The sequence below is a fragment of the Apteryx rowi genome, unplaced genomic scaffold (assembly GCF_003343035.1).
Source record: "Apteryx rowi isolate R43461 unplaced genomic scaffold, aptRow1 scaffold_88, whole genome shotgun sequence".
Classification (NCBI taxonomy): Eukaryota; Metazoa; Chordata; class Aves; order Apterygiformes; family Apterygidae; genus Apteryx; species Apteryx rowi.
Genome location: NW_020451182.1, coordinates 2,213,289 through 2,226,737, shown reverse-complemented (window position 1 = coordinate 2,226,737; position 13,449 = coordinate 2,213,289). Strand labels below are relative to the sequence as shown.

The 13,449-nt window shown below is 37.2% G+C and overlaps 1 protein-coding gene across 14 annotated transcripts in view; it reads right to left on the bottom strand.

Annotated features, from left to right (window-relative positions):
* Positions 1-13,449, bottom strand: part of RALGAPA1 (Ral GTPase activating protein catalytic alpha subunit 1) — a 136,014-nt gene that overhangs the window by 109,764 nt on the left and 12,801 nt on the right. For all 14 annotated transcript variants that reach the window (XR_003257699.1, XR_003257700.1, XR_003257702.1 and 11 more), the window contains exons 4-10: positions 12,936-12,993; positions 12,387-12,430; positions 11,171-11,348; positions 10,280-10,395; positions 7,304-7,442; positions 1,715-1,923; positions 1,139-1,378 (exon numbers count right to left, since the gene is read on the bottom strand). Coding sequence is in view for 10 of the 14 variants with exons in the window: in XM_026090848.1 (XP_025946633.1) it covers positions 1,139-1,378; positions 1,715-1,923; positions 7,304-7,442; positions 10,280-10,395; positions 11,171-11,348; positions 12,387-12,430; positions 12,936-12,993 (984 nt within the window). In the remaining 4 variants the exon portion in view is untranslated. The remainder of the gene's footprint in view (positions 1-1,138; positions 1,379-1,714; positions 1,924-7,303; positions 7,443-10,279; positions 10,396-11,170; positions 11,349-12,386; positions 12,431-12,935; positions 12,994-13,449) is intronic.

Here is a 13,449-nt window from a genome sequence, read left to right as displayed (position 1 = left end):
CTTAAACAAGATCTCATAACCATCCATGAAACCAAAATAATCTACACAAATCAAGATGGAGCGCCTTGTGAAAAGAGATTGAGAAAAAAACAATCAACAATATTACCTGTGCCAGGCTTTCACTTTTTTTTTTTTTTTTAAGTTTCTAAATAGATGTATCAATAATTTAGAATCTACATTCAATGTCTCAGGCTGTGTCAATCCTGGGGCGGCAGTTTAAATTCAGATAACTCCATTATCTCCCTCAGCAATGAGTCCAAGCTCACAGACTTTGCATGTGGTAAAGTTTTGACATTTGCCTCATCCAATAATATCTATTTCATCCAGAAATACTGGAGCTTTTAAATGTTTGGATTTCCGTTGTTTAAACTAATTTTAGTATCTTGCATCTCAACAGAAAGTTAGTGTATTTTTTCTTTAAAAACATCCAGAAAAATCTCTTCACCTTTTGATTTATATCGAGGGGCACAAAGGAGGTCTATCTTGTTCCATTCTCCTGCTTTGAACTGAAAGCTATAGTTCTTCATGTCATAAATAAATGCTTTACACTCTGGCATACATTCTTAGTTTAAATTTATTTGGTTAATAAAGTTTCCAGTTGAGAAATGCTATTCTGAATATGCTCAACTAACATTTCTGGGCTTTGACAGAATTTTGTTTGTGGTAAAGTCAGATAGCAGAAGTTGTTGCCTTCTCTAGCCACCTGTCCCACTCTTCTGATGAACACTATCAAGGTAAGGACATTCAGCTGCTCCAAAAATAGCTGTTGAACTGCTCCAGAATTCCACAGGAGACTTATTTTAATATGTTTGGCTGTAAACTCTAATAGTCTAGGGGCTGATGCACAAGACAATCAGACACTCCTGTCTGTGGGGAACTATAAAGTCCAAGTTAAATGCTGTAGAACTGGTTATTAAAGAAAATTTTTTAAAAAAAAATCAGGCAGGCATATTCTATGTGGGAAATATTACTGAATTTTTCCTTTTCAATTCTTAAATCTTAAAGGCAAGAAGATAGAAAAAATTGCACACTTACATAAATGTTCTGCTTAGCAAATACACTTGAAACAAAACTATGACATGATGATAGTTTACAGTATAACAATCAATATTTTTGCATTCTATATAGGGTTCTTTACCTGTCGAAAAATCTCAGTTAGAAAGTTCACATTACTTCTTTTGGAAGAAAAAACTTTGCGGACTATTTCAATGTCAGTTAAATGCTCTTCATCAATGCTGCAGAGGCTGGAAGAACTTGGTTCTCTCTCTGTTAGAGTGCTTGTATTAGAATGAGATTGTTCTGGCTCTGCATTTCTGTCCTGTTTATCTGTATTGTCATTTTTGCTGTCTTCCCTTGAAGCCATGCTAGCAGCTGCTCTCTGAAACAAGAATTAAAGAGTACTTCATAGTTCATTTTCAGTAATATAATTGAACGCTCCTTAAAACATACAATGAATTCAGAAAAAAAAAATACATTGCATTTCAGAACTCTGCATTTCATCTCTACTTGATAAAAACAAAATAATTTAGAAAAAATAAAAAAAAATTAAGTCTAGTGAGTCCTTCTAAAGTGAATTAGTAAGTAGAGAGTTTATTTAGAAATCTTTCTTCTTCTTCATTAGGTATAACTATCAGAAGAAAAGCGCATACTACTGATGATACAATTACAACAAAAATATAAAAATAAACAAACTTTGTTTTGTACTTAGTTTTACCTGAATATTCTTTGGCACATTTTCACCTTCTATTCCAGGAATATGAGGTCCCATATGAGGTTTTGGCTCAAGCCAGAAAGACACCAGCCATCGAATGACAATAACACGAGCCTTAATGAAAGGTTCCTTTGTGCAATATATTGCTTCATTGGTTTCAGCATCTTTCTTAACCATTACATAGTGTGGCTTTGGTCTCATCTGCGGTATCTCTGTAGGGAAATGAAAATTTTAAAATATGTGCAGAGAGTAAGCTCCATATACATAAGAAAGTTTAGAACCACAACCAGTACAAGTGAACTTTCAGAAGCACTGTTCTTTGATATTCGCTGTTGCACAATTCATCCGAAAACATGCTGAAATAGACACGATATAGGTAATCCCAAGACTAGACACAAAACTTCAAAAGACTACATTTTTTTCCTGGAGGGAAACTATACTTAGGGTCCAAGAAACAGTGACTGGTTATTTTTGCTATTTTTCTTCATTTTTATCTGAAAGCAATTTGCATGCACTTACAGCCTTGGTTTCATTTTTTTTTTCTGTGCAAGTAAAAATATCTTTGCATTCTTTTCTGTCAAGATGAAACTTTTTTTTAAGCTACATGCTATATTTAGTATTTAATTGCCACAATTTCAATTAAAGAAAAATCTCAGCTATCTCATCCAATAGCAAAATTAACTCACTACTACATGCTTTCACGGAAACTACAAAGGAGTTTGAGCCAGAAAAACAATTATTACTTAGACTAGAATGTGGCCTACACAAGAAAACTATTTTCATATAGAATGAAAAGATATTGCCCTATTTCTTGACTTTTAAGATGTATTTATAGTTATGTTATTAAGCAACAATTTATATGTGAAATGTATCAATTTTATAGATTCATTTAAAAGCCCTATAGACAACATATCCTCTACTACCAAGCCTACTAGAGAACAGTTGCAGCTCAAAAGCAGTAGACCACCACATTTCCTAGCACATCCCTAGAAATATCTCTGTGCTGGTCTGCAGCCATCCATGGTGGAGCAACCTATTTAGCTATGAAGGTCATCAGTTCTTCACTGATACAGATCCCACCATCTAAATATGCTTTTACTCCAAACTGTGTACCAACAGCAGTTGCAATAAATACAGCATTTTCTGGCCCTAAGACAGGTAAAGAGTAATAGAAGAGTGAGAAACTCATCTCCAAAAGCCATCTGGTCTCACATCTGCATTAGAAAATTTCCCTGGCATAAAATCTTTACAATATTGTACTGCCAGAGCAAGTGCACTTGCATCTTCATATGACTCAGCCAAAAGACAGTTCCATGGCACTAGCTCCCACACTAGCATCCAGGGGAATGTAATGAATGATGCTCATTGGGAAGCCAATCTTGTTCTCAAGGAACTGTGATTGTTTTTAGAGGTTTATAGCTTACAATTACATTTTCTCCATTCCATTGTCTACACAATGGTTCAGAATGGCAAAGCTCTTCTGATTCTCTGCTCTGCCAGTGACGGGGATGCTGACAGTGTCATAGGTAATCCTGAATCTGCTTCAGCAAAACTTAACCATTTTTAGTAATACAACTTCGGAATGGTATCCACCTGTGCAGTGAAAGTGTTACAAAGATGCAGAAAGAAAAACAGGTGGGGCATAACGCACAATTCTGCAAGCATATGCATCAGCCAGTTGAATTCCAGGTATGTATCAGGTACCTCAACAGTGCAAAAACGTTACTTCTGTGCAAGGTGTAGAATTATGCTGCGATACAAGTTATCAACCATCTGAAGTGGCTACAAAACATCTGCTGCAAGCAACATTTCCCTGGGAGTGGTGTGCCAACTTCATTCCTAGTTCTTCAGAGCAGAAGGGCAATTTGACACAAGAAGTGGATGAAAGTTTACCTGAGGACTGAAGATGACTTATCTGTCAAGAGTATGCCATACCATTGGGGTTTTAGTATTATGACTTTATCTGATAACAGCATGCAAAAAAAGAAAAAAAACCCTAAAGGCACGGAAAATGATGGAGAGTGATAAGTGGGTCACAGTATTTCAGCATTGTCTCAACCTTTCTATGGCTTGCAATACATTAGTAAGAGATGCTTTCCATGGTTTCACAGGCTTTGGCAGGCCAGAATGCAGTTTGAAGATGTTAATTCTTGGTGTCAGACAGAATGCAAAGTAGTCATGTTGAATATAAAGCTATAAATAAGAACATTCTTCCCTATATGCCCCTAATGCTAGGTCAACAGTTATTTTAAGGGATCCAGCAAAACTTATGCCAAGCTATGGTACCATAATCTAGAGGAACAAATCTGGACAGCAGCAAGGAGATAGTCAACTACTATGTAGGCAGTTAACTTATGACAGTCACATATTCATTTTTTGGCATGTGAAGTCAACACACTACCTGTCACCCTGCTGCTAAGGCTTTCCCGTTAACATTAGAGATGCATAACAGAACATGCTGCACCAGCACTGAGGATATCCAGCGCAGTATACCTTGGCGTCCTTTCAACAGCCAGATACAAAAGCAGTGACAAATTCATCATGATGCTGTTAAACTGAGGAACACTTCCAGAAAACAGTGCAGAATTGCATTCACTATTTTTAATGGAACCATTATTTTTAGAGGAAAAAAAGACGTAACCTTTGTACACTATCTACTTCAGACTTAGTTATGAATGCACAGAATGCTTTTTTTTTTTTTAAAAGCTTATGAAGATTTTATTTACTATAAACAAAAACCAGTACATTGTTTTCATTCTGTGTAAATCAGCAGCTTAGGAAGAATATTAATACATCTTAAACAGCAGCATCTGTCAAACTACTGTTGGAAAGCATTTATAACAGCAAAAATAGTTAAAAAAAAGTGCCTGGTAGCACAGTATTTAAAGACTCAAAATCATAGTTCTCTTTGGTATCTACTAGCTGCAATACTGATTATACAGTAACAGGACTCATACAGTATTTTCAAAAAGATGAAACATCCAGCAGACATGCAGTAAACATGCCTTTGCTGTTTCCTTCTGCAGTTTCACGATACCCTCCCAGAACATCCTGTCTGTCTATCCCCTCTCAACAGAATTATATCCTGCAGCCACTCCTCAAATATATCTTCCCTCAATCTTCTCTTGTATTTTCACATTTCTGTCAGTCTTGGAAGTAGGTGTCAAGGCTCCAGGTGAGGACACTGACCTAAAACCAAAGCAAAACAGAAGCTTGTTAGATTGACTTTTTTGTTATTGTTGTTTAAATTCACACAGAATGAGGTTGTTCTATAGCATACCAGTAAAAACCAGAAAGGTAAGTTGTCTGTTTTTATAAGATGTTATAAAGCCAAAAAGGGCAAGAAACTGTAGGTGATGGAAGACGCACAGAAGAGAAGATGAAAAGGCTAGCAAAACCAAACAGATATCATTGTGGACACTTGCAGTTTTGACAGCTCTTACTTTTGAGAGCAATAAAGGGCTCAGAAGGAATGAACAGCTGCAGAGAACTGGAAGACAGCTCATCTTGTTTGTTATTTGCCTGCAAATGAAAAGGCCTACCTAAAAGGCTTGGAAGTGGCATAGAAAGGTACTTTACTATGATGGAAGAAACAATACCCCTAGAACTAGAGATATGACAGCAAGGTTCCTACAGAAGAGTTTCCAAAGATTATCTTACAGGGTCTGAATAGATGTTAAATACACTTAAAAAACAAGAAACAAAAACGAACAAAAAAAAGAAAATCCTCACCACGACACACATGAACTGACTGTAGTGCCCTTCTCTGCTTTTTTGACTCAAGACAGAATTTGGAGGAGCCCACAATACTAGCTACTTGTAACTGGAATGCTCATTACCATAACTGGTTTACATATTTGTCTGCCTACATATTAGTCTGCCTTAACAGAAAAATCTCAATCCCATATATTATCTCCAGCAAAACTCACATAACAATGAATACCTAAGAAAACTACTGCACCGATTTGTACCTCATGACTTTTCCCAAATTAAACATTAGACTGGTGGCATAAGAACTTTTTTTTTTTTTTAAAGCAACAGGCTCAGTGTACAAGTTTGCAATGTTTCGGTGTTTTCTGCCTAAATTATCTGAGTTAATTCCTTTGTTCATAACAGGCAGGAATAGGATTGTTTTAAAATAGGGTGGGGAGAAGCAAGCCAGAGAAGGACTTCTTTGAGAAGAAAAGACTGTTCTACTTACCAGCATTTCTGTTGCTTTCATTACTGTACTTTTCCCAAATTCCTCAGGACTGGTTTTGACTTCATGCAGTTTAAGACACTGGCTGGCTGATCACAGAAGACTTGGAGATCTGTGTCTATTTCTTCTTCCCCCTTACTCTCTTCTTTACTGGGCCTTGGAAGTTTCTTGTTTACGGTTCACAAAAGAAGCCACAGAAAGGACTGTGGTACCACTTCTAAGAAAGACTGAATCAAGATCTTCAGAGAAAGGGAAATCACCGTTTCCATATTTCTTGTTGCAGAACCTCAAGTGGTAAACAATGCTGGGAAAAGCAAAACTGCTACTGTCTCATTTGTAGCTATTTTATCACTGAATCTGTCCAATCTCTTCACACAACGCTCATTGTACAGTTGCTTATGGATGATGGGCTTATACTGTTTCTTCTTCCCCAGATGAGAAGGTCCACTGTCCTTCCCAGAAGAACATGGTTTTGAAACACCCACCTCTGAAGAAAGCCATAATCCAGCTACTCATGAACATTGGACTGGCAGAAAACAAGACCTTTTCAACACACTTCCCTGTCAACTTGATTCTAGAAATTGAAATTGAGGCTGGAGAGGTCACTGCTAATCCTTGTGAGATGCTGCATCAATAGGCAAGAGGAGCTGTGAAGTGTCCATGTTATGCAAATAATGAAATAGCAGCTTAAAGTCTGGGTAGAGGGTAATAATTTGCAGAGAAGAGTGTGACTTACGGCCCATTTATGCATTGATGCTTGTAAACCTGAGTTAGCAGAAATCAAGATACGCAAACAGCTTCCTAGTTTAGAATGGGCTGAAAACCTCTAGATAAAGCTCTAGTTATGTTTGTTTAGTAGATACCTCCTAAAATTCTAGTTTCTATATCGGAAAGATACATTTTAGCATGATCAGCCTTAGAGACCGTTAAAGCCTGGGCTCCTCTTCCTACTGCAAGCTTTTGACAAAATACAGTTGACAAAAACATAACTAACTTTGCCCTGACTGAAATCTAAGTGTGCATCATATGATCCAAAAAACTATGATTCTATGCAGATAATGCTAATGTCCCCCAAAGAACAGCACACTAACACCTTTTATCCTTAAATTAGCTTACCTTCTGAGCACAACTTTCATCAACATAGAGGTTACACTGAAAAACTGTTTTACAAGAATACTTAGTTTAATTGAATCAGGTTAATACAGCAGCTCAACTCAAATTAATGAAGAGGTCAGGTGCTTCCACGAATAGAGAATTGAAAATCATGAATAGGAACCATAACTTCTTTTTTGAAGAACATTCTTCATGGGCAACATTGCTCAAGAGAATAACTGCTTTGCTATACTCAGTATTACAGTAAATGTAGTAATTTTATCAACTAGGTTAACACTTACCAAGTGCAGGGTTATACAAGCTGGTCTCCTTACAGATGTTTGGGAAAATAGAAGGCAAGTAATATTTCTTGAAGTTTGAGAACAAAAATGAAAATCCCTTTTCCTGGTTTTCCTTGTTCTTCCATTCTAAACTCTTAACCTAACAAGAAAACAAACAAACAAACTTGTGTAAAGTAGTTTTACTACAACATCTAGGAGTGGAAGAGAAAGATAACTGATGAAATTGCTTCATTATATTACTGCTTTGGAACTAGATCATATGCATTTTAATAAACACTTTTGGAAAGGTGGAACAGATAAACTAGCTGGGAAACATTCAAAGCCCTCAAAGCCTTGCTTCAAAATAAACTTGTACACACCAAATACTGAAACCAACAGAACTAAACGCCCTTTTATGGCAATCCTGCCAAGTCAGAAGTAAACCTGAAATGATTGATTAGATTTAATAAAACTGTTTTCAAAATGCTTTATAAGAAAGAACAATTGCTTCTCTGAAAACTTGTTTCAAGTAACAAATATCCATAGATTCATTACACTAGGTAATTGGATTCATCTGCATGGTGGGCAATATGAAAGAAAAATCTGTTGTCATCCACAAGCAGCAGAAGATACAACTTTAAAGTTGTGTTACATAAATCTACCTTCATAGATCACTGGTGCTGCTAATCCTTCCTCGTTATGAAATGCTTTCCTACTGAAAAGGATGGTAAGTGCTCCTTAATAACAAACCCAATATCCAGTTTCCACCCTTGTTCTGCAGAATTCATCTGCCTGTAGAGTTGGCTAATTTGTGAAATCTACCACTCAAGATAATGGGAATTTTCAGGAAAGCAGGTTTTTTTCCTGTTCTTTATGCCAAAGTCCACAGTTCTATCATAACATTTTCAGAGCAATGGACCCTTAGAATGAAAAGCAGCATCAACCTTAACCTCAGAAGATTCATTTTTATATACATATATAATTTTTTTGGCATTAAAATATGAAGAGAGATTCTATCAAAAGTGAATAGAACGGATATCTAATATATAGTATTTAGTGACCTACAGTTCTTTTAGCAGAACTTAATACCAAAGAAGTGACTATTCTGTTTGAAATTATCCATGCTTCTGAAGACACTTTAACAAAATGGAGAGGAGATCTTCTATTAACCTAGAGAACAAATTCTATGACACTTGCCTGAATGACTTATCTAAATTTAAGTATAATAATATTCATTTACTAGAGAAGGCTGTTAACTTCAAAAAAACAAAACACCTTACATTCTTGAAGACAACAGTCATCATTAAGCTTACCCTATAGATCACAAGTATGACCACCTCTGTTCAAAGCAGGAGGTGCTGAAAGTAACAAAATGAGGTTGCAGTCATACTCTGTGACCTTGGAATAAGGCAGATACAGGGAGACCATGAAAGGATTTGGTTTATGGAGGCCATATTTGTGCCACTGTCCAGCCACTTTAGCACAACTTGCAAAAGTATGCAGAAGAACTTACGGACAGATGCCCAAGTGGGTTCTGCTGGAGAAGCCTGACCCAGAAGGCAGTGCCATGGAACACCTATAGCATGTCATCCAGCTAAGCATTTTGCTAGGCACATGACAGCAGAGTAGGCTTAGAGGAAGCATGTGCTAACTGGACAGCAAATGAATTATATAAAATGTAATAACTTAGCCACATGGCTTCTGATAGGCGCTCTTGTCATTTCCTGTCCTAGGCATTTGAAGTATTGATAGATATCATGGAAATGCAAAAATGCAAGGGGAAGGATACAATATGGGATAAGTGACATCTAACTTGCACTCTGTGGCCTAGATACTCAAGTCTTCATTTTCTGCGGACTGTTTAACTCCGTAATCTGAATTTTAGGTATTTTGGGCTCTGCAGAATTTATTACCTGGTGTTCATGTAGCACTGCAACTAAACCAGTGTAATCCAACAGTTCAGCTACTTTTAAGCAATGTCTAAGTCTTAAAAGTCTTGCCAGATCTGAAGCATTCCAAGTATGTACCGTACTTCCTGTTGCTTCTGTTTTGAGAGGGCTCACTTGCTCAGGTGTAGCAGTAATTCCAAACTGTCTCTGGGCAGTGTACTATATTATGCCTGAGTTTATAAACCTCCCAGAACCAAAATCCCTGGAATTACAGGCAAGATACCTACAGAAGTCATGGCATCAGCCCTGCAAGATCTGGGTAATAAAAATCTTGATTAAAGAAAAGCCTTGCTAGAAAGCCATCATTTCTGTACTGTGCTCTCAACATATCCTGGAGTACCTCTACTAATCAGGACTTTCAGTAGTCCAAGGTGTGTCCCTGCCTTCTGCCTTAGAGAATGAAGAAGCTCTATGGTTAATCTTCTGTAACAGCATGAATCCTAAGAAGACGGTTAGAGGGAAAATATAACCCTAAGCACAGACACATTGGCCATCCTAGTCTTAAAAACTGTTGGGTCTGACATCCTACTTCTATTTGGTTTTGCCAACCAGCCAAGTATAAGGGAAAATGGCAGCAAATGTTTCCTTGGACTTGTTAAAAGTCTGCATCATACAGATCCAATGCTTTCAATTAGAAGTTTCCTCTTAGTTTGAAAAGCAGAGTCCCTGACCACCAAGAAACCCCCACAATAAAGATAGGCCTAGTTGATCCTTCCACTGCTTAAGGACATGGTGGTGGGAGTGGGTGAAATGGGGAGAGAACGCCAGCATGTCTGGCAGTGACGTTATAACAGGTTTTCTCTCCATGCTGCAATCTGTTGGAAGACCCCTGTGGTAATAGATCTGTGGATCTTCACTCAAAATAAGAAATGAACATTTTCTAAAGATAATTTGCTTTTCATGAAGGACCTGGGGTGGGGGGAGAGGGAAGAGAGCGTTAAAAACATTTTATATATGCTTCCAGTGCTAGTAGTAAGTTATTCTCCTGTAACAGACAAACAGATGTTAGTTGTTTTATGTTTGTTTGCTTGCAACCTATAGAACATACCTGAATTACTATGTATTTCAAAAGTGCTTCTAAAAAGTAGCTTGTTAAATCTTCTTGTCCTTTGTCTCCTGATTGTGGAGGAACAAGTGGAGTGATTTCCTCTATAGTCACTTGGGCTATTAAAAAAAACAAAAACAAAAAACAAAAAACCACACAACTACATTGATACTGTTTCTTTCAGTATATATCTACAAATTTATAGCACTAGACATTTACTTGGGTAAGCAGAGACAATTACAGGCAAAACAAACTACCCACAGATTAATGAAAATTAGGAAATTTTTAGCTAATAAGATACCATAGAACTAATTTCTTACATATGAAAGAATACAAAGGATAATAACTAAGTTCTCCCTATGAACCTTGGGAATCTACCTGCCAAGACCAAATATTTCTAAAGGGTGTTAGCCATTTCTTTTGAGATTTATGCAGTGTCATGTTTGTGTTTTACAAATGCCAGACAAATCTTTGTTTATATCCTTCACCCTTTTCTTCATTTAGCAGTTGACCAATTACACTTGCATAAAGTTTTTAGCTCTATACTTTGCTTGCACACTGCAGCTAGTTAGTGTTTTTTTTCTCCCCCTCTCATTTCTGCAGTTAGAGGTTTGCATTTCACTCTTTGCACTTTGTAATTCTGTGCTGCCTAAATCCTCCTCTAGATTTGTTACTCCTTTCCTGCTGTAGATATACATGAGATAACGCCAAACTGTATCTGATCTTATTGACACATTTTACAGATAAAGGATCAGCTGAAATGCCAAGAAATTCATCAATAGCTCCATAATCTCCCTGTGTACAAGTTTATGCTACCTTTGTTATTTCAACGTGCCTTGCCTGTCCTGAGAATTGATCTATGTAAAGAATATGTAATGTTACCAAATTACTTACTTTCTTGAACATTAAGTGGAGGGTTAATGAGATTATCTAGTGTTCGGGGGCCATATTCAGATTGTGGTGATGAAAATCCAGGAATCAAGCAAGAAAACATCCATAATTGTTCTTTACTGCAGTTATTTTGAAGCGCTTGCAGCCACAAGAGAAAGAGACGCACACCTTCTCGACGTATCTTAAAAAAGAAAGCAGAACAAATTAACTTGGCCCAGAACATACAAAAAAATTTCCATTTGCCTTGGATGGAGGAGGAAAAGAAGGCAAGAGGTAGAAAAGATGAGAACAGATGGACAGTACGACCATCAGGAATCAGAAGAGCCAAGCTACTGTTTCTGCTACTTCTGCTGAAATTCAAGGACAATCCTGACATCTTCACACCGTCATGTTTGCCCTACAGAATCTTTTACAGGTCCTTCCCTAATGGAAGAGGAAGAAAAAAAAAAAAAAAAGCAGCATGTGTCTAGTCACTTGTTTAGCTACAGCAGTGCGAAAAAAAAAAAAAAAAAAAGCAGCATGTGTCTAGTCACTTGTTTAGCTACAGCAGTGCGAGACACCATTTGCATATTTCATAAAATCCAAAGAACATCATAAGATTACTAAATGAGTCTGTCAATTATAATAACAGACAGACTTCTTCAGCAGAAGAACTCCTTCTCCCCTTTTCTATTCTTTCTTCACCTCCCTCCTCAAGGAAGGGGAAGGAGCCCTAGTGCAGTCCTCTCCTGGCTCTCACACTGGACCGCTTCAGCACTAGCAAAGCCTGCAGGCGTTGTATAAAGGAGTGGAGTACTTACGTGCAGCACAACCAAGAGTACACCTGGGTAGTGCCTTTTGCCCCAAAGTCAACTGCTCTCATACTACACACCAATAAGTAGTGGTCTCTGCCCTAGTTAATTTTCCACTTCCAAGACAGCCCAAGCTCCCAAACCATACAGTTTTCTTGCCCCAGCAATGAATAGTTAAGGCTCATTTCTGCTTTAAAACAAAATCCTTCAACCACTTGTGCACATTCTTAACTTCGGTACTCTGAATAATCATATTACTACCGTGAGTAGTTTTACTGAGGTAAAGTTAACAATTAAAAGTCATGATCTGGTTCTGACTCCTGTACTTTTACAATAAAAATACATCTTGATGTTCCTTTTTCTTTCTTTTTAAAAATATTTTTACGTATTTTAGACAAAATTAAGTAGCATGCAACTTTTTCCTATACCTTTAATGAATTTCCAGTGTGAAGAAGCTTCTTTAAAATCAACCCTGAAAAGAAAACAAAAGTGACTGGTTTTTGTTTTTTCTTTATTAGGTAAAATGTCAGAGTTCTCGGTCAGACTTGATAATATCTTTTAAACAAGTCCTTGGCAATCTCCAGTTTATTCTTGGTGAACTTGATATCCTCAGGCAACTCTCAATGCCAGAAGAAAAAAAAAAAATAAGGTCACCTTTCACAGCTTCCTTGTAACCTATAACATCTTTTCCCAAGGATGTTTTGGAAGGGGTGCATGGGTGTGTATAAAGTACATGATTAATGCCTTTAATATCAATGTTCCCCTTTTGCAAATACAGACCTCCCAGTGTTCTATTTCCAGATTCCCAGCTTTAAATCTATCTAGAAAAAGCATCCCATACTATACAACTGGTTATTTTGTTAACTTGCAAGCCCTTTATCCCTGTTATGCCACTTAAAGGTTAAGGAAATGAGCAGTACAAGCCCAGTGCTCCTAATAAAAATAAGATTTAAAAAAAGAAGGAAAAATCAGCTTACCAATACTATGAAATTGCCACCTCTGATGAATCCTCTCTGGAAGAAGTTGCAAAATTTTCTACAAAAAAACAGAACCCAGGGATCTGTGCTGCAGATATCACATTCAGAAAACTAAACAGCACTCTCAGAAAGCCCAGAGATTGGATATTGAAGAGTTAATTTAAAAAGACTTCCACACTGGTTTCCTTGGAAACATTATTTTCTTCAAGATAATCCCACTCCTAAAGCTAAGAAGCCCAAAGGCTCTAACAGACTGTCTGGAGAGTCCTGCATCAGAGATTTAAGATGTTACTAAGTACTGCATTTTACCTGGCTCCACTGCCTCTCTGCTGGATATTACTGCTTACTGCATAGGGGGTGGAATGGGATGAACATCCATCTCTCAGTTGCTCTGGTTCACAACAGACTGTATTAGGTCAATTCCACTTTTATAGTGGCTTAAGCTAGGATACTCATCTGTGACCTTGCCTCTGTGGTATAGGCAAACATTTACTTCAGCCTTCTCAAAGCAGGG